Below are 27,809 nucleotides of genomic sequence, written 5' to 3' on the forward strand. Positions count from 1 at the left end.
TATTACCAACAATGACATACTTGAGGATTACCTGGAGTTTCAAAATTCTAACTTAAGTAATTTTGCAGATAAAGCAAAAAAGTAAGCATGGGGGCCTAAAAGGCCCCCAATACTCATGCTAGGGTTAAAGGAAAGTGGGAGGGGTCACCACCTGCATGGCAAACAGACCAGCCATGCAACTACACCAGTGGCCACCGGGGGGGAAACCCACCAGCAGACTGACTAAAGTTGTAGTAACACCAGCGGCCACCGGGGGGGGGGGGACTCATTAACCCCCGATGGCCAGAAAGGAAAAAAGTTTAAATGTGAGCAGCCCAAACTGACACAGATCCAAAAATGGATCGTGACAAATTCCTGATAGTCTGAAGAAAGTGGCCTGCATCTAGTATGAAGGATGCTGATAATAATGTAATTTAAGTCTGGAGAGGCAAGGCTTGTTTTACACATTCAAATCCTAAAATCTTGACAACTTAGCTCATGGCTTACTTTTTGGAAGGCGGGAGAGCCACTGTGAAAGTAGTCTTCCATTTTTAATTTAATTTTTTTTTTAATACTAAATTACTACATTAGTGTTGCTTTAGGGGAAACAAGTGGCTGCTGGTCACAACTGGCATTTGAAGAGTGTGTCCACTACTGGATTTACCCTTTTTAAATTAAGTGCCCCCGATTAAAGAGAACCTAGCATGTAAAATATCACTATTCTCCTACAGATATGAGGTTAATCTGCAGGTTAATAATCTTCTGACACCGTCCAGGAGGAAATGAGGTTTATTCCCCCCCGGCTGCATTCGGCTTCCAGTAGCGCGGGTTCAGTCACCGCTCTGTGTATAGTGAGTGGTGGATGTAACAGTGTCCACGGCACTGACTGACAGCAGCTCATCATTAAGGCCAGATGTCAGTTAGTGTAGGGGCATGGTTACAGTCACCACTCTCTATACACAGTGCGATGACTGAAAGCCGATCTTTGTTTGAGGAATAAAGTTAATTTCTGCCCAGCAGCAGGGCTCTCATTGCCGGCACCCCACATTATCATGATGTGATTAACCCCATAATATTAATATTGTTTTTACACTACAGGTTCCCTGTAATAATACAAAATCTACTGTCCTCTTGGTCCATTAATATTTTTTCTCCCAGCCATTCAGTGGACATTAATAGGTTGCAGCACTCACATGAAACTAACAGTATTGCTTGATCGATGGGAAAAAATGCATTTCACAAAACCAAAGTTACCGTAGTGTGCAAGAGATTGATTCACAGATTGAGTGTGTAATTATTCCTGTACTGCATATGTCTGTGTGTACATTGTCTATTATTTTTGGATCACTACATCCAATAGGTGGCACTATAGTACTAGTCCTCTTCCTCTCTGAACAGGCAACTTGCATATCTAATTTCCCTGAAGAGCATGTGTGACGTATAAGTGTCTTCACTCTTGCATGCCAGGCCTGGTTTGTCACTCTCCACAAGGAGAAATGTTACCACTTAGATCAGTGTTAATCCTCTCACTTAACCAAATTAGATACTTTGCACTGTCAGTACCCTGAAAGCCATATTTGCAAATTGAGATTCTGTTTTGGCTTTTATCCCAAGTCATGTGGCAAGGCTTGTTAAAGGGTCGATATTGACTTTTAGGATTGTTACTTCCAGTAGGTGGCACTAGAGTTCAAGTCCTCTTCCTCTCTGAAGAGGCAATTTGCTCATTGTCTATGCTGTGACATCACTGTGTATTATCACACTTGCTAGGCTGTGCTTGGATATTTTTATAGAAGTGAACTGCATGTCGCAGAAGTGGGGTCCTCGTTTATTAGACAATTATGGCATATCAATATGCCATAGAGTTCTTAGATCAGCGTTCCATAACATGGCTACCTTAGTGCCAACTGCCATGGTGCGCTAAGTCTTAGCAACACTTTTAATGTTACTTCATTATCTACCAAAAGAGTGCAAACCAGTTAACTTGCTTTGGCTGATCTGTAAAAGAAAAGGTTTTCCCAGTTAAAGCAATCAGTGGTAGGTCACCTGTGTAGGGATAGAGGCTTATGACCTGGTACAGCGATATTGTTCTGCTGAACTTCAAGATGCACATTGCACCTTTTTCGGAATTGCTGGACACCTATCCAGTGAGCCCAACTCAGATTGTGAAGCATTGGAATAGACACTCCAGGTGAGCTTTTGTCATCAGTTTTTCTTCTGGTTTCAGGGATGATTGACGATCCATCGCTTTATCTGCTTCCAACGGTTACACACGAGCATGAGGAGAAACTTGACAATGTATTTAATTCAATAGCTTTGTAAAAAGATTTAGAGTAAAATTGTCCTCTGACTGCTGTGGCAATATATTATAAATAAACACAGAATTTAGTTTTAATTAAAAAAAGAAAATTAGTGGAATTATTTACTATGTATTATTAAAGAAGCCCTCCTCCCATCTGTTTTTCTCTTAGGCTAAGTGCACACGTACCGGAACTCTCGCGGAAATTACCGCGAGAATTCCAGAATTCCATTCCGCGGGAAAATCGCATTTTAAATTCCCGCGATTTTCCCGCGGAAAAACTAGCATTTTGCAAGCGTAATTAGCTTCCAAAATGCTAGCGTTTTCCAAGCGATCTGTAGCATCGCTTGGAGAACTGATTGACAGGTTGGTCACACTCGTCAAACATAGTGTTTGACGAGTGTGACCAACTTTTTAATACTGAAGCCGCATATGCGGCATCAGTAGTAAAAGATAGAATGTAAAAAAAAAAAAAAAAATAGTGTTATTTTCACCTTCCGACGTCCCGCGCATCCGTTCCCAGTAATCCTTTGCGAAAATGCCCGCGATGACGTCCGTTCTCGCGGGATCGCGATGTCTCGCGGTCATTCGCAATGACGTCGCGCGAATGACCACGAGACTTTGCTATCCCGCGAGAACGGACGTCATCGCGGGCATTTTCGCAAAGGCTTACTGGGACCGGGAGCGTGGAGAGAGGCGAGAATGCTGCGCGGGACGCCGGAAGGTAAGAATAACAATATTTTTTATTTTAAATTCTATTTTTTACAGGGATATGGTACCCAAAGCCCGGAGGACAGTCTCCTCTCCTCCGGACCGTGGGTACCATCCGCAATTGTTCTGCTTACTTTCCGCATGGTGGGCACAGCCACATGCGGGAAGTAAGCGGAACAATGCATTCCTATGGGTGCGGGATCGCCGCGATTCCGCAAATTAATGAGCATGCTGCGTTTTTTACCGCGAAGCGATTCCGCCGCGGTAAAAACTGCAGCATTAGCACAGCATTGCGGAATCCCATAGGAATACATGGGATGCTTATTTTTCACGTTTTCGCGGCAAAATCGCGCGGTTAAAACCGCCGCGGAAACGTGAAAAAAACGCCACGTGTGAACTCAGCCTTAATATTTTACAGTCATCATATTTTATATAGCGCTATCTACTTTCAATTTCTCATTTTGCATTTCTACCCAGCTAATTCTTCTTTTCCATTAGGTCTATTATATCACGTGATTAAAAACTGACTAGCAGAATCCTTCTAATCTCTATGTAGAAACAGGAGGTCAATTTTCCCTGTAGAAGTCATGAGTCGCCGCAAAAGTCCCTGGCAGGGGATAGAGGGAGCAGCTTGGTCAGGAGTTGAAGAGGGGGACGATAAATGCAGGGAGAAGAGACTTCCTGTTCTACGTAAAGTAGAGAAAAGCAAATTGGCTGGGTAAAAGGCAACATGAGCAATTGTAAGTACACAGTGCTATATAATTTTATGACTGCAATACATTAAGAGGAATAAAACTGTTAGGAGGATTGCTTCTTTTTTCTCTGGGCCAAAAAATAATTGTTTAATTTTTTTTGCAGGCAATTTGGCTTTTTCTCCTACTTAAGAGAATTATTTGATGCTCCATATCCAGTGATGAATTACTTGGTATCCCAATATATGGTTCATAACGTACCTGTGGGAACAGAAAAGACCAGGCAAATGATTGAAAGAGTGAGTAAACTGGCATCAGGGTTTTACTAAAGGTTCCAACAATTATTTCATCTTGTAGGTAAAATACTGAAAATATATTTGGGAACAAAATGTTTTAATGATAGGAAACTTATAGGATATTCTATAAATTACTGATACTTGGGGGCTTCACCAAATGGAGAGGCTCAGTGGAGAAGAGATTGAGAGCAAGCCTGCTCATTTGGAGTCATACATCCATCTTAATCATTTACACAAGACTTTCTATAAATCTACTTGAACTATTTAACTATTTCAACCCAAGCCTTTAACTTCCCCATCATGTGATTGATTACATGATCATAACCTCATGCAGATCCTGGCAGGTCTGCCAGGGGAGATAAAGTGGACCTTCTCCCACTCGCTCTATGAAGGTCCACCTAAAACCAGCCCTTTTTCTGCAACTTAACCCTCACAGCATGTAGCGTGCTTGAGAAATATGTTCTGGTTTCACATAATTTATGCCGCTAAGCGCAGTGACACATATCTCCCCTCTATCGCCTTACCAGTGACTGTGCAACACCCAGGAAAATAATAGCACTATACCCCTCCGATTCTGTTCCATTGATGTCAGCAGTGGCTCTTTCGGAGTTCTTATGGCTTTTTCACGCTGGCTTGATTGTTCTTCAGACTTAATTGACATTCAGAGGAAGTGAGCGTTGCGGCTGCGTTCTCACTTATTCCGGATGTCTAATTTGCCTGAAGAAAGGGAAAGTGATGCCAGGCCTGATTGCCACAGGGATCGAGTAACCAAGCAATGGCACGATAGCCAGTGCCAACACTGCTGGAAAGGCACCAGTCTTGAGTATAGGTGTTATTTTACTGGGGAGGAGAAAACCTAGGGACTGAGACTGAGTTGTCAAAGTAGTGGATAACTCCTTTAACCCTTTAATGTCTGTGGACGTGCACAGTCCATTATGGCAGGATGTAACTTCCCGCACCAGTAGGAACTGTGCACGTCCTGCCTTTGAACTGTCACTGTGTGTAAACACCCACTTTCAGTTCAGTGACGACAGCTATCTTGACAGCTGAGAGACATTGCAAGGAGGGCAGGGACCTAGGTAACCCCTTCAGTGAACGCCGTAAAAAAAAAAAAAAAAAAAAGTAGCAAATTATACTTTTCCAAGTGGTGTCATCATACTGCTTGGAAAAAGTACAATAACATGTGATCAAAAAGACGGATATAAATAAACATGGTAGCGCTGAAAACGTCATCTTGTCCCGCAAAAAACGAGCCGCCATACAGCTCCATCAGCTGAAAAATAAAAAAGTTATAGCTCGCAGAATAAAGTGATGCAAAAATAATTATTTTTTTCTATAAAAGTTTTTATTGTGTAAAAAAACACCAAAACATAAAGATATAAATGAGGTATCGCTGTAATTGTAGTGACCAAAAGAATAAAGTTGCCATACTAATTTTACTACATGCGGAACGGAGAGAAAAAAGAAAAAAAAAAATTCCTGAATTGCTAGTTTTTGTTAATTCTGCCTCCACAAAAATCGGAATAGAAAGAGATCAAAAAACGTTATGTGCCTGAAAATGGTACTAATAAAAAACGTCAGCTCATCCCACAAAAAACAAACACGCACATGACACTGTCGGCCGGAATACTGAAAAATTATAGCTCTCAAAATACGGCGATGCAAAAATTTCTTACAAAAAATTATTCCAAAAAAAGCATCTTTTAGTGTGTGACAGAAGCTAAACACGAAAAGAAGTATATAAATCTAGTATCGCTGTAATCTTACTGACCCGAGGAATAAAGTCGCCATATCACTAATACCGCACAAGGAACGGCGTAAAAAATAAACCCAATTCTTCACCTTTTGTTGATTTGTGCATTCTGCTTTCCAAGGATCGCAGTAAGGCGATCACAGTGGTTTACCCCCACATATGGGGTATCAGCGTACTCAGGACAAATTGCACAACAACTTTTGGGGTCCAATTACTCCTGTTTCCCTGGTGAAAATAAAAATTTAGGGGCAAAAAGATCATTTTTGTGGAAAATGATTTTTTTTATTTTCACGGCTCTACATTATAAATTTCTGTTTAGCACTTGGGGGTTCAAAGTGCTCACCACACATCTAGATAGGCTCCTTGTGGGGTCTAGTTTCCAAAATGGGGTCACTTGTGGGAGGTTTCCGCTGTTTAGGCACATCAGAGGCTCTGCAACCGCAACATGACGGCTGCAGACCATTCCATTGAAGTCTGCATTCAAAAACGGCGCTTCTTCCCTTCTGAGCTCTGCCATGCGCCCAAACAGTGGTTCCACCCCACATATGGGGTACCAGCGTACTCAGGACAAATTGCATAACAACTTTTGGGGTCCTGTTAACCTTGGGAAAATAAAAATTGGGGATGAAAAGATCATTTTTGTGGAAAAAATATGATTTTTTAATTTTACGGCTCTGCGTTATAACTTTCTGTGAAGCCCTTGGGGGGGTTCAAAGTGCTCACCACATATTTAGATAAGTTCCTTGGGGCGTCTAGTTTCCAAAATGGCGTCACTTATGGGGGTTTCCACTGTGTAGGTACGTCAGGGCCTCTCCAAACGCGACATGGCGTCCGCTCTCGATTTCAGCCAATTTAACATTCAAAGTCTCAAATGATGCTCCTTCCCTTCTGAGCACTGCCGTGTGCCTAAAGATTGGTCTTCCTCCACACATGGGGTATCTGTGTACTCAGGAGAACTTGCACAACAAATATTGTGATTCCTTTTCTCCTGAAACCCTTGACAAAATAAAAAAAGATTTTGTCCAAAGAAGAAGTTTGGGGAAAAAAATTAAATGTTAATTTTTTCCTTCCACATTGCTTCAATTCTTGTGACGTATCTAAAGGGTTAATAAACTTCTTGAATGTGATTTTGAACACCTTGAGCGGTCCAGTTTTTAGAATGGTGTCACTTTTGGTTATTTTCTGCCATATTGACCCCTCAAAGTGACTTCAAATGTGAGGTGGTCCCTAAAAAAATGGTTTTGTAAATTTTGTTGTAAAAATTAGAAATCGCTGGTCAACTTTTAACCTTTATAACTTACTAACAAAAAAATTTTGGTTCCAAAATTGTGCTGATGTAAAGTAGACATGTGGGAAATGTTATTTATTACCGTATATACTAGAGTATAAGCCGACCCGAGTATAAGCCAACCCCCCTAATTTTGCCACAAAAAACTGGGAAAACTTATTGACTCGAGTATAAGCCTAGGGTGGAAAATGCAGCAGCTACTGGTGAATTAAAAAAATAAAAATAGATATCAATAAAAGGAAAAAATTGAGACATCAGTAGATTAAATGTTTTTGAATATCCATATTGAATCAGGAGCCCCATATAATGCTCCATACAGTTCATGATAGCCCCATAAGATGCTCCATACAAAATACCCCCCATATAATACTGCACAAAGGTTAATAATGGCCCCATAAGATGCTCCATAGAATAATATGCCCCATATGCTGCTCCATAAAGGTTATGGCCCCATAAGATGTTCCATAGATTATGCCCCCATAAAATGCTTCATAGATTATGCCCCCATAAGATGCTCCATAGATTATGCCCCCATATTCTGCCCCCATAAGATGCTCCATAGATTATGCCTCCATATGCTGCCCCCATAAGATGCTCCATAGATTATTCCCCCATATGCTGCCCCCATAAGATGCTCCATAGATTATTTCCCCATATGCTGCCCCCATAAGATGCTCCATAGGTTATTTCCCCATATGAGGCTCCATAGATTATTCCCCTATATGCTGCCCCCATAAGAGGCTCCATAGATTATTCCCCCATATGCTGCCCCCATAAGATGCTCCATAGATTATTCCCCCATATGCTGCCCCATAAGATGCTCCATAGATTATTCCCCCATATGCTGCCCCCATAAGATGCTCCATAGATTATTCCCCCATATGCTGCCCCCATAAGATGCTCCATAGATTATTTCCCCATATGCTGCCCCCATAAGATGCTCCATAGATTATTTCCCCATATGAGGCTCCATAGATTATTCCCCTATATGCTGCCCCCATAAGAGGCTCCATAGATTATTCCCCCATATGCTGCCCCCATAAGATGCTCCATAGATTATTCCCCCATATGCTGCCCCATAAGATGCTCCATAGATTATTCCCCCATATGCTGCCCCCATAAGATGCTCCATAGATTATTCCCCATATGCTGCCCCCATAAGATGCTCCATAGATTATTCCCCCATATGCTACCCCCATAAGATGCTCCATAGATTATGCCCCTATATGCTGCCCCATAAGATGCTCCATAGATTATGCCCCCATGTGCTGCCGCCGCTGCATTTAAAGATAAAAAAAATGACATACTCACCTCTCTGTCGCTGGGTGTCAGGTGCCGGTGTCACTGCTGGCACCTGAGATATTCACCTGTCCTGCGTCCATGGCTGCTTGCTGCTGTCTGGCACGTCATCTGTCAGTGATGTTCAGACTCCAGGGGGCGCGGCGCGCACTAACTACGTCACCGTACCCTCTGCTGTCTGAACGTCACTGACAGATTACGTGCCAGACAGCAGCAAGCAGCTATGGACGCAGGACAGGTGAGTATCGCTATACTTACCCGGCCTGGCGCTGTCTCTTCATCCCCCAGCTTCTCCGCCATCTCCCATCCTGCCTTCAGCGGTCACATGGTACCGCTCATTAAAACTCATGAATATGCGCATATTCATGAGTTTATTGAGCGGTGCCATGTGACCGCTGAAGGAAGGGAGATCGCGGAGAAGCTGGGGGCTGCAGAGACAGCGCCAGGATGGGTAAGTATGACCTGACACAACCCCTCCCCCTCCGACCCCCTGGTGTTTATGACTCGAATATAAGCCGAGGGGGGGCCCTTTCAGCCCCAAAAAATGGGCTGAAAATCTCGGCTTATATTCGAGTATATACGGTAACTATTTTTTGTGACATATCTCTGATTTGAGGGCATAAAAATTAAAAGTTTGAAAATGGCAAAGTTTTACAAATTTTCACCATATTTCCGTTTTTTTCATAGATAATTCAATAATTCAATAAGTCATATTGAAGAAAGTTTACCACTAACATGAAGTACAATATGTCACGAAAAAACAATGTCAGAATCAGTGGGATCCGTTGAAGCGTTCCAGAGTTATAAGCACATAAAGTGACAGTGGTCCGATTTCAAAATTAAGGCCTGGTCATTAACCTACAGAATGGCTTGGTCGTTAAGGCTGTGTTAACACACAGCATTTTTTTTCGCGGTTTTTCCAGCGTATTTGCTATCGCGATGACGTCGCGCGAATGACTGTGAGACTTCGCCATCCCGCGAGAACGGACGTCATCGCTCGCAAAGGCTTACTTAATATTTTTTATTTCAAATTCTATTTTTTACAGGGTTATGGTACCCAAAGCCCAGAGGACAGTCTCCTGTCCTCCGGGCCGTGAGTACCATCCGCAAATGTTCTGCTTACTTTCCACATGTGGCTGCGCACACCATGCGAAAAGTAAGCAGAACAATGCATTCCTATGGGTGCGGGATCGCCGCGATTCCGCAAAATTAATGAGCATCCTGCGTTTTTTACCGCGAAGCGATTCCGCCGCGGTAAAAACCGCAGCATTAGCACAGCATTGCAGAATCCCATAGGAATACATGGGATGCTTTTTTTTCGTGTTTTCGCGGCAAAATCGCGCGGTTAAAACCGACGCGGAAACGTGAAAACACCGCAACGTGTGAACTCAGCTTTAAACTCTTGCCGACATGCGCCGTACATATACTGCTCTGCGGGAGCTGCGTTCCCGCAAACAGCAGTATATGTACAGCGGCACGATTGCGTGGCATCATGCAGAGCGCCACGGCAATCTCGTGCGGGTGTCAGCTCTGTGTGAGAGCTGACACCCTGCAGCAACACCCACGATCAGTACTAGCCCAGATCGTGTGCATTTAACCCCTCTGATGCCACTGTCAGTACTGACAGTGGCATAGGGGAGCATTGCGCAGGGAATCTGCGCCCTGCTCACTTCCATCAGGACAACACAATGCGTGTGTCCTGCAAAAAAAACAAGCCGCCATGCAGCTCATCAGCAGAAAAATAGAAAAGTTATTGTTCTCAGAATAAAGCGATGCAAAAATAATTATTTTTTGTATAAAAGTTTTTGTGTAAAAGCGCCACAACATAAAAAACTATATAAATGAGGTATTGCTGTAATCATACTGACTCGAAGAATAACACTGCTTTACCAATTTTACCACACGCGGAATGGTGGTTAAAAAAAAAAAAAGCAATTCCTGAATTGTTGGTTTTCGTTAATTGTCTCCCAAAAATCAGAATAGAAAGCGATCAAAAAATGTCATATACCCAAAAATGGTATCAATAAAATGTCAACTCATCCTGCAAAATACATGCCCTCACATGACTGTCGGACGAAATATGAAAAGCTTATAGCTTTCTAAATATGGTGATGCAAAAACTAGTTTTCACAATAAAAAGCATCTTAGTGTGTGAAAGAAGCCAAACATAAAAACCCGATATAAATCTGGTATTGCTGTAATTGCACCGACCCGAAAAATAGCCACCTAACCAATTATACCACATGAGGAGCGGTTTAAAAATAAATAACAATTCTTCACATGCTGTTGATTTTTTCATTCTGCCTCCCAAAGACCACTGTAAGACTCGTCGCACATTTATTCTACGCTCAGCGCTGAGCGCTTACAACGGGGATTCCGTGTAAACCTCTGAAATACGTGATTCAGATTGGAACCGCCAGTGTAAGGTTCCTTATAATGAAGCAGATGGAGTCACTGTGGACGCCGTCTGACCTGTGATCCGGCTGTGTCCGTCTTTTTAGAATTGCATAAAAGTCCCTTCTGCCTCAGTTTTGTGTGCTTCTGAAAAATACACCGCTGAACAGAGGTCAGATGGAGTCCAGAGTAACTCTGCTGCCTCACTATAGTGAATGGATCCATCAAGTGCTTCACAAAAGTTTATAACGCAGAGCCGTGAAAATAAAAAATTTTTTTTTTTCCTTAAAAAATTATTTTTTAGTGCGCAATTTTTTATTTTCACAAGGATACCGGGAGAAATTGGACCCCAAAAGTTGTTGTCCAGTTTGTCCTGCGTACATTGGTACCCCATATATGGGGGGGGGGAAACCACTGTTTGGGCACACGTCATGGCTCGGAAGGGAAGTAGTGACATTATGAAATGCTGACTTTGATGGAATGGTCTGGGGGCGTCATGTTACATTTGCAGAGCCCCTGATGTACCTAAACTGTGGAAACCCCCCACAAGTGACCCCATTTTGGAAACTAGACCTCCCCAAGGAACTTACCTAGATGTGTGGTGAGCACCTTGAACCCCCAAGTGCTTCACAGAAGTTTATAACGCAAAGCTGTGAAAATAAAAAATCATTTTTTTCCTCAAAAAATGATTTTTTTTTTTTTTAGCTCGCTAATTTTTATGTTCACAAGGGTAACAGGAGAAATTGGACCCCAAAAGTTGTTGTCCAGTTTGTCCTGAGTATGCTGGTACCCCATATATGGGGGGCAACCATTGTTTGGACACATGTCAGGGCTCGGAAGGGAAGTGTAGTGACGTTTTGAAATGCAGACTTTGATGGAAAGGTCTGCGGTCGTCGATACATTCGCAGAGCCCCTAATGTGCCTAAACAGTAGAAACCCCCCACAAGTGACCCCATTTTGGAAACAAGACCGTCCAAGGAACTTATCTAGATGTCTGGTGAGCACTTTGAACCTCCAAGTGCTTCACAGAAGTTTATAACGCAGAGACGTGAAAATAAAAAAATCATTTTTTTCCGCAAAAAAAATTTTTTAGCCCCCAATTTTTTTTCCCAAGGGTAACAGGAAAAATTAGACTCCGAAAGTTGTTGTGCGATTTTTCCTGAGTACACTGATACCCCATATGTTGGGGTAAACCACTGTTTGGGCACACATCGGGGCTTGGAAGGGAGGCAGCACCGTTTGACGTTAAACGCAAAATTGGCTGGAACCAATGGTTGCACCATGTCGCGTTTGGAGACCCCTTGATGTGCCTAAACAGTGGAAGCTCTCAAATCTAACTCCAACCCTAACCCCAACACACCCCTAATCACAGCCCTAACCCCAACACATCCCTAACCCTAATCCCAACCCCAATACACCCCTAACCCTAATCCCAACCCTAACCATTACCCTAACCACAAGCCTAACTGTTATGAATGGGTCACCGAGGAGAAAAAAGCAAAACAAGCTAAGTCACAGAAAACCAGAGAGGTTGGTAACTATGCAGATTGCAGATCCCTGATCCTACCACACAACTAGCAGCAGCCGTGGAGCGTACCTACGATGTTCCTAGACGCTTCGTCACAGCAGGAGAACTAAATAAGCCTGAAGCATGAAAAGGGGAAAGCTAACTGCCCCAGAGCAGACCCCAAAGGAATAGATAGCCCCCACACATGTATTGATGGTGAAACAAGATGAAGGCACAAACACAGGCAGGAAAATAGGCTGCGCAAACGATGGGGCCCAAACTAACTAAAAAGGAAAGACACTGTCTGCAACCTGCAAAAAACCCTACAAAAATAATGTCCAACACTTCTGATAGCAAAATTAACCTTGAAGTCAGTAGACTTCTCCCACTATATCAGCACTCTGAAATATTCTGAGACAGAGCAAAAAGAGGCCAAACTAGTAAGGGACAAAAAGCAAATTGGCAAAATACTGATAAATAAGAGTGGAAATTCAGCACAGCCCCCAGCCGGGGCTGGCTAACCACACAAAAAACTGAATAGACCAACAAAATCAAGTGTGAACATTAGCAGAAAAACTTAGCTTTAGATGACTGGAACAGAGCTGAAAACCAAGAGCTGACAAGCCAGAAGGAATCACCAGCAACTGAATAGGGCGTCTGCTGTCTTAATTCCAATCTGAGACTCCTGAGGTCCAATCGTCATCCTCATTCTCAGGTGGCAGATCTCCACCGATCAAATCAGCCTCACTACCTCCTGTTACCACCAGAGGGAGTCTGGAAGGAGAACTCACAACTGGTGAACCAGAGAATGAACTCACAACACCTAACCCTAATCCCAATCCTAACCCCAATACATCCCTAACCCTAATCTTAACCCTAATTCCAACCCTAACCCTAATTCCAACCCTAACCCTAATTCTAACCCTAAACCTAATTCTAACCCTAACCCTTATTCCAACCCTAACCCTAATTCCAACCCTAGCCCTAATTCCACTCTAACCCTAACCGTGATTCCAACCCTAATTCTAACCCTAACCCTACCCCTATTTCCAACCCTAACCCTAATGGAAAAATAAAAATAATTTCTTTATTTTATTATTTGTTCCTGCCTATGGGGGTGATAACCGGGGGGTTTATTTACTTTTCATTCTATTTTGATCACTGTGAGAGTTTATCACAGTGATCAAAATGAATGAATGGAATCTGCAGCCTGCGGACGCACTGCGCATGCGCCCGCCATTTTCCAAGATGGCGGCGCCCATGAAACAGGACGGCGGGACACCGGAAGCCAGAGCGGGACATCGGAGGTACCGAGGGGGGGGGGTCAGAAGGTAGAGGGAGGGGAGCAGATGATGACAGCGGTATCGGGGGCCAATCGGCTCCGTGAGTCGTGGGGGGGGGGGGTCGGATCACGGTCTCCTGCCATGTCCGATGCAATTTTCATTGATGAAATATTACTATCGCTCTGATTGGCAGTTTCACTTTTAACATCCAATCAGAGCGATCGTAGCCACTTGGGGGCGAAGCCACGCCCCCTGTGGTGAAGTACAAAGCCCCCTGTATCTGCGGGTCGGGTGACCTTTCAGTGACCCCGGTCACCCGACCCGCAAGGGGGCTTTAAAGTCATGACGCCACATAGTCGTCACTGGTCTGATTGGCACCGACTTTCATGACGCCTGTGTGGCGTCATTGGTCGTGAAGGGGTTAAAAAATGGTTTTGCAAATTTTTTTCTAAAAATGAGAAATCGCTGGTCAACTTTTAACCCTTATAACATTCTAACCCCCAAAAATTTTTCTAAAAATTGTGCTGATGTAAAGTAGACATGAGAAATGTTACTTATTAACTATTGTGTGCTTATACGACTCTCTGATTTAAAGGGAAGGTGCCGCAGTTTTATATAATTTGCAAAAAAATAGTAAGTAACAAAACATGTTTCAGCAAATGTTGTACTAACCAGGATTTATGGTTTGTTTGTAATAATGTTTTATTGTAGCCACTGGGCGCTGCCATCTTGATTTGCAGATTGTGGAGGACTCATACAGTCTGCAAATATGGCCGTCCATGGACATAGGAGACTGCGGTCGGCTCCCGACCCCACATTGCAGCCTCATTAGCAGTGAACTGGGCACGCCCCTGTGGGCTGCACCATTCACTGCTGTAGGTGTGGCTGGGGGCCATTTTGCTGTAGCCCAGTGCTATCTGCTGAGCTCCACTTACCCTCTATCACAGGACCACTTGTGGATTAACAGGTCCTGTGTTGTGAGGAGAGGCTGAAGATATGGAGAAGGTGGTCAGCAGAGGAGAGAAGCGCTCACTGGAGCCGGAGGATGGAGTGTGGTGAGTGCGGGTGACTTTCCTCTATGCTCCTCTGTCCTGCTTACTCCAGGCTCGGCCCTGTGCTTCCTGCTCTACTGTGTTCTTCTGCTCTGTCTCCGCCTCCTCACTCACAGCCCCAGTGATCTCCGGTAATCTGACACCTTCCTTTTTATGAGAGCTTTTATGGCTGTCTGAGGAGGACAGTGACATATACAGCCCATAGTCTAGTGTATGGGGGGGGCTGGAAGTTTCACCAGTGTGGGCATATCTGTAATACTGTCTCCTGTGATACTGCCTGCTGAGCCGAGTATCTAATCCTCTCCTGTGTGATACTGTCTGCTGAGCCGTGTATCTAATCCTATCCTGTGTGATACTGCCTGCTGAGCCGTGTATCTAATCCTCTCCTGTGTGATACTGACTGCTGAGCTGTGTATCTAATCCTCTCCTGTATGATACTGACTGCTGAGCCGTGTATCTAATCCTCTCCTGTGTGATACTGTCTGCTGAGCCGTGTATCTAATCCTCTCCTGTATGATACTGACTGCTGAGCCGTGTATCTAATCCTCTCCTGTGTGATACTGACTGCTGAGCTGTGTATCTAATCCTCTCCTGTATGATACTGACTGCTGAGCCGTGTATCTAATCCTCTCCTGTGTGATACTGCCTGCTGAGCCGTGTATCTAATCCTATCCTGTGTGATACTGACTGCTGAGCCGTGTATCTAATCCTATCCTGTGTGATACTGACTGCTGAGCCGTGTATCTAATCCTATCCTGTGTGATACTGACTGCTGAGCCGTGTATCTAATCCTATCCTGTGTGATACTGACTGCTGAGCCGTGTATCTAATCCTCTCCTGTGTGATACTGACTGCTGAGCTGTGTATCTAATCCTCTCCTGTGTGATACTGACTGCTGAGCCGTGTATCTAATCCTCCCCTGTGTCATACTGACTGCTGAGCCGTGTATCTAATCCTCCCCTGTGTGATACTGACTGCTGAGCCGTGTATCTAATCCTATCCTGTGATACTGACTGCTGAGCCATGTATCTAATCCTATCCTGTGTGATACTGTCTGCTGAGCCGTGTATCTAATCCTCTCCTGTGTGATACTGACTGCTGAGCCGTGTATCTAATCCTCTCCTGTGTGATACTGTCTGCTGAGCCGTGTATCTAATCCTATCCTGTGTGATACTGACTGCTGAGCCGTGTATCTAATCCTATCCTGTGTGATACTGCCTGCTGAGCCGTGTATCTAATCCTATCCTGTGTTATACTGACTGCTGAGCCGTGTATCTAATCCTCTCCTGTGTGATACTGACTGCTGAGCTGTGTATCTAATCCTCTCCTGTGTGATACTGACTGCTGAGCCGTGTATCTAATCCTCCCCTGTGTCATACTGACTGCTGAGCCGTGTATCTAATCCTCCCCTGTGTGATACTGACTGCTGAGCCGTGTATCTAATCCTATCCTGTGATACTGACTGCTGAGCCATGTATCTAATCCTATCCTGTGTGATACTGTCTGCTGAGCCGTGTATCTAATCCTCTCCTGTGTGATACTGACTGCTGAGCCGTGTATCTAATCCTCTCCTGTGTGATACTGTCTGCTGAGCCGTGTATCTAATCCTATCCTGTGTGATACTGACTGCTGAGCCGTGTATCTAATCCTCTCCTGTGTGATACTGACTGCTGAGCCGTGTATCTAATCCTATCCTGTGTGATACTGACTGCTGAGCCGTGTATCTAATCCTCTCCTGTGTGATACTGACTGCTGAGCCGTGTATCTAATCCTCTCCTGTGTGATACTGACTGCTGAGCCGTGTATCTAATCCTCTCCTGTGTGATACTGACTGCTGAGCCATGTATCTAATCCTATCCTGTGTGATACTGTCTGCTGAGCCGTGTATCTAATCCTCTCCTGTGTGATACTGACTGCTGAGCCGTGTATCTAATCCTCTCCTGTGTGATACTGTCTGCTGAGCCGTGTATCTAATCCTCTCCTGTGTGATACTGTCTGCTGAGCCGTGTATCTAATCCTCTCCTGTGTGATACTGACTGCTGAGCCGTGTATCTAATCCTCTCCTGTGTGATACTGTCTGCTGAGCCGTGTATCTAATCCTCTCCTGTGTGATACTGTCTGCTGAGCCGTGCATCTAATCCTCTCCTATGTGATACTGACTGCTGAGCCGTGTATCAAGTCCTATCCTGTGTGATACTGACTGCTCAGCCGTGTATCTAATCCTCTCATGTGTGATACTGTCTGCTGAGTCGTGCATCTAATCCTCTCCTGTGTGATACGGTCTGCTGAGCCGTGCATTTAATCCTATCCTGTGTGATACTGACTGCTGAGCCGTGTATCTAATCCCCTCCTGTGTGATGCTGCCTGCTGAGCCTTGTATCTAATCCTATCCCGTGTGATACTGCTCTCCTGAAATACTCTGTGCTGCTGTCACCCTGCTGGTTTTGTGTGAGATCTACATGGTGGTATTGTGTATGATCTATATGGCGGTATTATGTGAGAACACTATGGCAGTATTATCTGCTAAAAGGGGACCCATTCTAGGGTGGTTCTGGCTGAGCACCTGCACACAGGTCAGGGGTAATAGGTGCAGTCAGGGGAGGGCTGGTGAGGCAGCTGAAGAGAGGGGTCTCATTTTTATCGTTACTGTATGGCTACATTTCCCCCATCCTGCTTCCCAGCGTCACCCCGGACTGCGCCTGTCGCCTCGCTTTCACACATCGCCAGGACAGGATCTGAGGAGGGGAATGGGGTTCTGATCCAGAGTTTACATGCAAAGACAGTCAGTAACTTTGCAGGCCCCATCAAAATGGCTGCTCACTGTGTTCCTAGATGTCATAGGTTTTTGTGCCAGATTTCAGTAGCTGCTCCCCCTAGTGTTAACAAGTGGAAATGCCAAACTTTTTAAAATTATTTTTCATATTGTGCAAAATTAAAAACAAATGATAATATTTTTTAAGAAAATGTAAACATTAATTCTTTACATTTTTTCAATTGCTGAAAAAAAATTTTTTGGACGGCACCTTCCCTTTAAGGGCATAAAAATTAAAAGTTTAAAAATTGTGAAATTTTCACCAAACTTCTGTTTTTTGTTTTTTTTTTTCCACAAATAAATGCAAGTCATATGAAAGAAATTTTACCGCTATCATAAAGTACAATATGTCATGAGAAAACAGTCTCAGAATCACCAGGATCCCTTGAAGCGTTCCAGAGTTATGACCTCCTAAAGTGACAGTGGTCAGAATTGTAAAAACTGGCCTGGTCAGGAAGTTGGAAACAGGCTTTGCGGTGAAGGGGTTAATAGATAGGTGGTGCACTGCATGGAACTGTGGGTATTACAGAGCGGAGCACTTCTGGATATACCATGAATGGAAAAGATGGAATAATCCCTTACAAGTTTTGATCTTTGGTCTACTAAAAATTTAGCAATGCTTCCATATTTTGGCTAGACTTTATTGGATAGGAAACTGGAAGGAACAAATGGTAATATTCAGAAAAAAAACTGGGAATTCAACTGTGATGGATATTTCTCCTTCACATTTTTCTCTTTGCAATCATCCGTTACAGGTCTTCATGGTCTGTGGGGGTTGATAGCAAAACTTTTTATTCTCTATGAAGCAGCTGGTAAGGTAATTTTCTTTTTGCTAAAAAGGAACCTGTGCAAGGGCAGCATATTATAGGGAAATGTTTGTTCTATAAGACCTATGGGCAAAAAAACAAATTATGCCAGTTAGCTAATAGGATCAATGAAACATATAGCGATCAATAATTAGTGTATAATTTCTTTTAGGTCATACAAGAAACCGGGCTGAAACAAATGTACACTGCTGAAGAAAGATACTCGATTAAAATATCTGCATATAGTAGTAATGTTATCTCTAGCAACGTTTCCTTGAAACCAGCTCAATTTCTAACAGTTGCAGTGGATCCAGAGGAGAGAAGACAAGCAGTTGAGCAATATAAGGTAAAAAAAAATAATAAATATTTTTGCTTTCTTGGGATGTCAATATGTAAGAAATAGTATTTCCTATAACAATATAAATTTTGAATGTTGAGAATACTGCACAACAATATTTAAGAAATATTATTGACAATACCATACAATACAATATCATACTACAAGACTACTGCATAATATCAGTATCCCTACGTAGTCTGAAGACAGTCAGCAAAGCAAGAACACCAAAAAAGTGTACCAAAAGAAGAGGTTTTAGACCTACAATCAAATGAACAGTATTAAATTGATAAAACAAATAGCACAAATGTACAATATTATAACAGAGACATTAATGATTTGAGCTTGCAATCAATTCAGTAATTGTCATAGTTACCAGAAAGAACACAATCATACCTCCAGTCAGTGTCTCATTGGCCTCTTTCATATAGCCTTCTCTGGATAAGGCCTTTATTTGTCCCTCTTCATTGCTTTCTGGACCCTCTTCCCCATGGATGTCTTCTTGCATGCCGACCCTTTTGTTATCCATGCTTGAAGAATTTTTAGTTTTACCCTTTTGGTACTCCGGGTAAGCATTCCTTCTCCCATCTGGTCTGATTGGTACTGATCAATCTCTGTGCTCTTTCCCTCCAATGTGCATACAAAGGCATCCTAGTTTCATCATCCTGATTATCCTTCGTTGGGCCACTGCATTTAGATCACACAAAGTGGGGAGCTACTGGCTAGGTGATATAATTTCTTATGATTTTACTACAATAGGAAAATTCCTGTGCTTTCTGGAACTTTTGTACTGTAAGTACCACAAACATTGATACAGTCATAGTGCAAAGTGTTGGGCCCGTTGAAATTGTTCCAGAAAATTAATTATTTCTCTTCAGAAAATTGTTGTAATTACACATGTTTTCTTGTACATATTTCTTTCCTTTGTGTGTATTGGAGCAACACAAAAAAAAACAGAAAAGAAATGCAAATAGGACATAAGAAAGCCCCAAAATGGGCCGGACAAAATTGTTGGAACTTTTCCAAAATTGTGGGTAAACAACTTCGATTCAAGCTTGTGATGCTCATTCAAACTCACCTGTGGTAAGTAACAGGTGTGGGCAATATGAAAATAACACCTGAAACCACTCAGTTAGGAATCGAAAATTGTGTGGTGTTAGGTATTGTGCACGTCTTATTAACCCCTCCCATGCCACTGTTAATTGCTGTGTAAGTGTATCCATCAGTGACACAAATGCAAGGTCCCTACTGAAACACTGTCACCACCATATTGGTAGTTCTATGAGCCTTGGCGTCCTAGGATAATGATATTTTATCATATACTGCAAGAAATCAAAACAGTTGCAAAGTCCTACTGCGGGCGCCAAAAAAAGTGAATAAAGCTTGGAAAAACATATAAAAACCTAATAGTTCAGAATTGCATTTTTTCTATAACCTCGGCGGCACCCCCCAAATAAAACGGAATTAAAAATGGTTATAAAGTTGTATATACCACAAAAATGGAACCTAAAAAACCATTGGTTCACGCTAGGGAAAACAAAGCCATTTAAAGGGAATCTGTCACCCATTTTTTGGCCTATAAGCTGCGGCCACTGCCATCAGGTGCTTATCTACAGCATTACAGAATGCTCTAGATAAGCCCCCGATGTAACCTGAAAGAGAAGAAAAACGAGTTATATTATACTCACCCAGGGGCGGTCCGGGACCTTTCCCGGCGCCTGCGCACTGCAGTACTCAGCTCTGCCCTCAACAGGGCAGAGCAGTGCGCCGGAGCCGCGACGGGAAGCAAAGAAGAGGACGTCATCGCTAGAAGATGGGAGGCATCGGACCGGACCGTGACACCCTCCGGACCCGAATCGCCCCGTGTGAGTATAATATAACTCGTTATTTTTCAGGTTACATCAGAGGCTTATCTACAGCATTCTGTAATGCTGTAGATAAGCCCCTGATGGCGGTTGCCGAATCTTATATACAAAAAAATAGGTGACAGATTCCCTTTAAAGCTACCTAAAGGGGAAAATAAGTTATAGACTTCAAAACATGGTGAAGCAAATCAGATTTTTTTCACAAAGTTGAGTTTTTTAAAACCGTTAAAATGCATACAACTCCCCATTATCATACTGATATTGAGGATCAAATTACGGTACCAGACCATTTTACCACTCAGCGAACACTGTAAAAACAATAATGAAATTATTGTTTTTTTCCATTTCTCTTTTTTTCACCCTACTATTAGCTATGTCAATGGTAAAGATAAAAATAAGTTATGATTCTTAGAGAAAAAGACAAAAGTCCAAAAATGAAAAATTGACCTGGTCATCGTTCGAGTAGTACCCTTGCTTCGAACTTATTAAGCAGTGGGTGGATGCTTGTAAGAAGAACCTCATGATGAAGTGAGAGATTATGTAATAACTCTTTAAATAAAGCTTGAGCAGCTTAAAGGCATTTCCTGAAATAAAGTGGCTCTATATTGTCCCCCAATTTTGGGAGCAGTCTTAGGGTCCCGTTTCACTTAGCGACGCACCAGCGAACCCGACAATGATACGACCTGGTAGGGATCGTTGGTGCGTCGCTAAATGGTTGCTAGTAAGCTGCCAAACAGGCAGATCTCTTCAGCGACGCAGCAACGATCCAGCGATCAAACACAGCGATGCATGCTGGCCAGCGGGACGCCGACGACGAAAAAATGGCCCTGGAGATTTCTGCACGATCAGCAATATCCAGCAGGGGGGGCCGGTCGCTGCTGCGTGTCACGCAGGCGAGATCGCTGTTGCGTCATAAAATTGGTGACGCATTAGCCATCTCGCTAGCAATCTCGCTATGTGAGACGTGGCCTTTACCCCTATTCTTGATATGACCGACACAGACCAGTTTATTTACATACATACATATAAACCTTCCAGAAGGTCTATGCCTCAAATCCACTGGAGCTAGGCCTTCCCAGCAATGCCACTCGGTGATCACTGTCATACTCCTTTACCCCCGGTATCAGTGAAACACTGCCTTCTGAGCCTGTGTTGTTCTTTCTAGCACACAATTGTCATTTACCTTTGCTTTCTCAGGTAAGCTGCCCCTTTATTGTTCTAGCCGGACATGTCTCCCCTCATTTGGGCCTAGTTTTCATACATCCTTCGGGTCCGGTCATTTTTTTTTCTTTTCCCAGCATAGAAGGATGTTCAGAATTTTATCTGCATCTGAACAGCAGCTGCACAGCAATTCCATGCATCTTTCAGGAAGTCTGTCAACCCCCCAATTTTTTTTTTTTTTACGTGCAGATTTACAGGTAATCTGTGGGTAAATACCATTTAAATCATGTCTGTCTGGCAGTGTGGCTACAGGTAGAGAGCAGAAAGCATTGGGAGAGAGCAGAAAGCATTGGGAGAGAGCAGAAAGCATTGGGAGAGAGCAGAAAGCATTGGGAGAGAGCAGAAAGCATTGGGAGAGAGCAGAAAGCATTGGGAGAGAGCAGAAAGCATTGGGGCATTGGGAGAGAGCAGAAAGCATTGGGAGAGAGCAGAATGCATTGTGGCATTGGGAAAGAGCAGAATGCATTGGGTCATTGGGAGAGAGCAGAATGCATTGGGTCATTGGGAGAGAGCAGAATGCATTAGGACAGAGCAGAATGCATTGGGTCATTGGGAGAGAGCAGAAAGTATTGGGTGATTGGGAGAGAGCAGAAAGCATTGGGTGATTGGGAGAGAGCAGAAAGCATTGGGGCATTGGGAGAGAGCAGAAAGCATTGGGGCATTGGGAGAGAGCAGAAAGCATTGGGGCATTGGGAGAGAGCAGAAAGCATTGGGGCATTGGGAGAGAGCAGAAAGCATTGGGGCATTGGGAGAGAGCAAAAAGCATTGGGGCATTGGGAGAGAGCAGAAAGCATTGGGGCATTGGAAGAGAGCAGAAAGCATTGGGTGATTGGGAGAGAGCAGAAAGCATTGGGTGATTGGGAGAGAGCAGAAAGCATTGGGTGATTGGGAGAGAGCAGAAAGCATTGGGTGATTGGGAGAGAGCAGAAAGCATTGGAGCATTGGGAGAGAGCAGAAAGCATTGGGGCATTGGGAGAGAGCAGAAAGCATTGGGGCATTGGGAGAGAGTAGAAAGCATTGGGTGATTGGAAGAGAGCAGAAAGCATTGGGGCATTGGGAGAGAGCAGAAAGCATTGGGGCATTGGGAGAGAGCAGAAAGCATTGGGGCATTGGGAGAGAGCAGAAAGCATTGGGGCATTGGGAGAGAGCAGAAAGCATTGGGTGATTGGGAGAGAGCAGAAAGCATTGGGGCATTGGGAGAGAGCAGAAAGCATTGGGGCACTGGGAGAGAGCAGAAAGCATTGGAGCATTGGGAGAGAGCAGAAAGCATTGGGGCATTGGGAGAGAGCAGAAAGCATTGGGGCATTGGGAGAGAGTAGAAAGCATTGGGTGATTGGAAGAGAGCAGAAAGCATTGGGGCATTGGGAGAGAGCAGAAAGCATTGGGGCATTGGGAGAGAGCAGAAAGCATTGGGGCATTGGGAGAGAGCAGAAAGCATTGGGGCATTGGGAGAGAGCAGAAAGCATAGGGTGAGAACAGAATGCATTGGGTGATTGGAAGAGAGCAGAATGCATTGGGAGAGAGCAGAAAGTATTGGGTCATTGGGAGAGAGCAGAAAGCATAGGGTGAGAACAGAATGCATTGGGTGATTGGAAGAAAGCAGAATGCATTGGGGCATTGGGAGAGAGCAGAAAGCATTGGGGCATTGGGAGAGAGCAGAAAGCATTGGGTGATTGGGAGAGAGCAGAAAGCATTGGGTGATTGGAAGAGAGCAGAAAGCATAGGGTGAGAACAGAATGCATTGGGTGATTGGAAGAGAGCAGAATGCATTGGGAGAGAGCAGAATGCATTGGGAGAGAGCAGAATGCATTGGGAGAGAGCAGAATGCATTGGGAGAGAGCAGAAAGCATTGGGTGATTGGGAGAGAGCAGAAAGCATAGGGTGAGAACAGAATGCATTGGGTGATTGGGAGAGAGCAGAATGCATTGGGAGAGAGCAGAAAGCATTGGGAGAGAGCAGAAAGCATTGGGGCATTGGGAGAGAGCAGAAAGCATTGGGGCATTGGGAGAGAGCAGAAAGCATTGGGTGATTGGGAGAGAGCAGAAAGCATTGGGGCATTGGAAGAGAGCAGAAAGCATAGGGTGAGAACAGAATGCATTGGGTGATTGGAAGAGAGCAGAAAGCATTGGCGCATTGGGAGAGAGCAGAAAGCATTGGGTGATTGGGAGAGAGCAGAAAGCATAGGGTGAGAACAATGCATTGGGTGAATGGAAGAGAGCAGAAAGCATTGGGGCATTGGGAGAGAGCAGAAAGCATTGGGTGATTGGGAGAGAGCAGAAAGCATAGGGTGAGAACAATGCATTGGGTGATTGGAAGAGAGCAGAATGCATTGGGTCATTGGGAGAGAGCAGAATGCCTTGGGTCATTGGGAGAGAGCAGAATGCCTTGGGTCATTGGGAGAGAGCAGAAAGTATTGGGTGATTGGGAGAGAGCAGAAAGTATTGGGGCATTGGGAGAGAGCAGAAAGCATTGGGGCATTGGGAGAGAGCAGAAAGCATTGGGGCATTGGGAGAGAGCAGAAAGCATTGGGGCATTGGGAGAGAGCAGAAAGCATTGGGGCATTGGGAGAGAGCAGAAAGCATTGGGTGATTGGGAGAGAGCAGAAAGCATTGGGGCATTGGAAGAGAGCAGAAAGCATAGGGTGAGAACAGAATGCATTGGGTGATTGGGAGAGAGCAGAATGCATTGGGAGAGAGCAGAATGCATTGGGAGAGAGCAGAATGCATTGGGAGAGAGCAGAAAGCATTGGGAGAGAGCAGAAAGCATTGGGTCATTGGGAGAGAGCAGAAAGCATAGGGTGAGAACAGAATGCATTGGGTGATTGGAAGAGAGCAGAAAGCATTGGGGCATTGGGAGAGAGCAGAAAGCATTGGGGCATTGGGAGAGAGCAGAAAGCATAGGGTGAGAACAGAATGCATTGGGTGATTGGAAGAGAGCAGAAAGCATTGGGGCATTGGGAGAGAGCAGAAAGCATTGGGTGATTGGGAGAGAGCAGAAAGCATAGGGTGAGAACAGAATGCATTGGGTGATTGGAAGAGAGCAGAAAGCATTGGGGCATTGGGAGAGAGCAGAAAGCATTGGGGCATTGGGAGAGAGTAGAAAGCATTGGGGCATTGGGAGAGAGCAGAAAGCATTGGGTGATTGGAAGAGAGCAGAAAGCATTGGGGCATTGGGAGAGAGCAGAAAGCATTGGGGCATTGGGAGTGAGCAGAAAGCATTGGGGCATTGGGAGTGAGCAGAAAGCATTGGGTGATTGGAAGAGAGCAGAAAGCATTGGGGCATTGGGAGAGAGCAGAAAGCAATTGGGGCATTGGGAGAGAGCAGAAAGCATTGGGGCATTGGGAGAGAGCAGAAAGCATTGGGTGATTGGGAGAGAGCAGAAAGCATAGGGTGAGAACAGAATGCATTGGGTGATTGGGAGAGAGCAGAATGCATTGGGAGAGAGCAGAATGCATTGGGAGAGAGCAGAATGCATTGGGAGAGAGCAGAATGCATTGGGAGAGAGCAGAATGCATTGGGAGAGAGCAGAATGCATTGGGAGAGAGCAGAATGCATTGGGAGAGAGCAGAATGCATTGGGAGAGAGCAGAAAGCATTGGGTCATTGGGAGAGAGCAGAAAGCATAGGGTGAGAACAGAATGCATTGGGTGATTGGGAGAGAGCAGAATGCATTGGGAGAGAGCAGAAAGCATTGGGTCATTGGGAGAGAGCAGAAAGCATTGGGTGATTGGGAGAGCGCAGAATGCATTTAGTCTTTGGGAGAGAGCAGAAAGCATTGGGTCATTGGGAGAGAGCAGAAAGCATTGGGTCATTGGGAGAGAGCAGAAAGCATTGGGGCATTGGGAGAGAGCAGAAAGCATTGGGGCATTGGGAGAGAGCAGAAAGCATTGGGGCATTGGGAGAGAGCAGAAAGCATTGGGGCATTGGGAGAGAGCAGAAACCATTGGGGCATTGGGAGAGAGCAGAAACCATTGGGAGAGAGCAGAATGCATTGAGTGAGAGCAGAATGCATTGAGTCATTTGGAGAGAGCAGAAAGCATTGGGTCATTGGGAGAGAGCAGAATGCATTGGGTGATTGGGAGAGAGCAGAATGCATTGGGAGAGAACAGAATGCATTGGGTGATTGGGAGAAAAGAAAGTTGCATAGTGAGTGCTGCTGTAATTACTCCCCTGCACATTGACAGCCTACTCCACAGTTTGTGCGCAGGTCAAGCTGTCCATTAATGTGCAGGAGGAGTAATTACAGCCGCGCTCACTGTGTAGTGAGTGCAACAGCTCCCTATACTGCCCTGATGACAAAACGCGAGAGGCTGCAGGGAACATATAAAAAATGTGTGTCTTTCTCTTTTCTCCTTGTAGCCACACTTTCATGAGGCCGCCATACATGAGGTAAACATCATATACCTACAGATTACCATTATAACTGCAGGTAATTTTTTGGAGCTGTCTGGTTCTCCAATGTAACTGCGGTTGAACTGGTTTTCGAGGTCACAGGTTCAAATTTAAGATGTACAAGGTTGCAGTTTTTGTAGGGTTTTTTGTTGTATAAGAACAGCTTTGAATTAAAGTATTAATATTGGATGTAGCCTTTTTACTCCTGATAAAGCGGCAGAAAAAAATGTTATTTAGCAGGGTGGTTATGTTTTAAGTTAGCTTTTATTTTTTTTCTGAAAATTGCAAAGAATAGATTTACTTATTGTTGACATTTATATAAGTGCAAAGTGGGTTTCCCATTGCCATAATATTTCTTTCTTGGAGGATCTGTTGTTGGAGGTGTAGGCATACATGTAGCAGTGGGAAGAATTATCAGGCTTCTAGTTCTCCTGTATATTGTAACAGGCAGGCCAGTACTTGCCTCCACGTTTTAGTTTTATTCTGTTCCATCATCAAAAATTTAGTTGAAATAAATGAGAATATGTTCAGTGACCGTTTAATAATTCCCGTTACAGTGCAGAAACGTTTTGGTTTCTATAAAATGCTAACAGAAGTAAAGTTACAAATTTGCACCTTGTTTTCACAGCATAATGACTGCTAAGTTAAGCATAAGCATGTTGGCGGGTGTTGCCTATGTGTGAGGTTTGACAATTGCTGTGGAAGCTCATCAGGATTTTCAGTTTATACATATTGAATCCAGCATTGTATTCTGTCAGCACCTAAAAATGTCCTGACATGAGATGAGGAAAACTTTCTCTGTTTCTATTTCAGGAGATTGAAGGAAAGTGTTCTTCATTAGAAGCTCTTATAAGTGAGCTAGCCAACAAACAGAGGATGCTTGACAAAAAAGACAATGATTTAAGGTCAAGGAAGAAAGAAATACTGGATATGAAGACCAAAAAGAGACAATTGGAACAGAGAATTGCTACAAAATATGATAGGTTAGCTAACTAATTACGTTCAAACCTATCACTTACCACCACTAACTTTTTGCATCTTTTCTTATGTTAGACTGTAGCTTTCCATGACTTAGGCCAGCTTCACATTTGCGGATGGGTGAGCTGCAGACGTCTGCGGACTTCCTTCGTGAAGCTCCGCCCACTACCACACTTCCTCCTGTCAGCTCCGCCTACGTCCGCATACTTCTGCATGCGGCCTGCATACCCTATCTTTAACTTTGGGTACGCAGGTCGTGCGGATGTATGTGGATGCCTCCGCCTGCGTCGTTTTGATGATGCGTTGACCCGAGTCGATTGCATCATGTTGGAATTTTATGCGGTCGCTGCATCGTCAAAACGACGCATGCGGAGGCATCCGCACGACCTGCGTACCCAATGTTAAAAATAGCTTCATGGAGGAAGTCCACAACTCGCCTATCCGCAAATGTGAACCTAGCCTTATTTTGTATTCCGTTTCACATTTTTTCCTTTATTAACCCCTTCCTGACATCTGAAGTACTATCCTGTCCCCGGGACCCTATGATGGCGCTGATTCGGGGGGGGGGGGGGGGGAGCGCCACTGACTGCGGCCGGGTGTCAGCTGATTATCACAGCTGACACCCGGCACTATGTGTCAGGGGCAGTCACGGACCACCCCGGCACGTTAACCCCTGACACACTGTCGCGGTTTAGAGAAGCATCGGCAGGGAGGGGGCTCCCTCCGTGCTTCCCTGAGACCCCCAGCGCTGCGCTGCTCTGGGGGCCTCCTTCCCTGCAGGTCCCTGGATCCAATATGGCTGCGAGGGCCTGCAGGGAGGCGCCTGCAGAGCGCAGACATGAGGAAGTC

The 27,809-nt window shown here is 44.3% G+C and overlaps 1 protein-coding gene across 4 annotated transcripts in view; it reads left to right on the forward strand.

The window, feature by feature from the left end:
* The window catches only part of SMC5 (structural maintenance of chromosomes 5), a 344,009-nt gene that overhangs the window by 176,994 nt on the left and 139,206 nt on the right, over window positions 1-27,809 (forward strand). For all 4 annotated transcript variants that reach the window (XM_073543725.1, XM_073543726.1, XM_073543723.1 and 1 more), the window contains 3 exons: window positions 3,845-3,977; window positions 18,341-18,514; window positions 26,796-26,965. In XM_073543725.1, coding sequence (XP_073399826.1) covers window positions 3,845-3,977; window positions 18,341-18,514; window positions 26,796-26,965 — 477 coding nt within the window. The remainder of the gene's footprint in view (window positions 1-3,844; window positions 3,978-18,340; window positions 18,515-26,795; window positions 26,966-27,809) is intronic.

This window comes from Dendrobates tinctorius, unplaced genomic scaffold (assembly GCF_039654945.1).
Source record: "Dendrobates tinctorius isolate UK_male_01 unplaced genomic scaffold, ASM3965494v1 ptg000134l, whole genome shotgun sequence".
Taxonomy (NCBI): domain Eukaryota; kingdom Metazoa; phylum Chordata; class Amphibia; order Anura; family Dendrobatidae; genus Dendrobates; species Dendrobates tinctorius.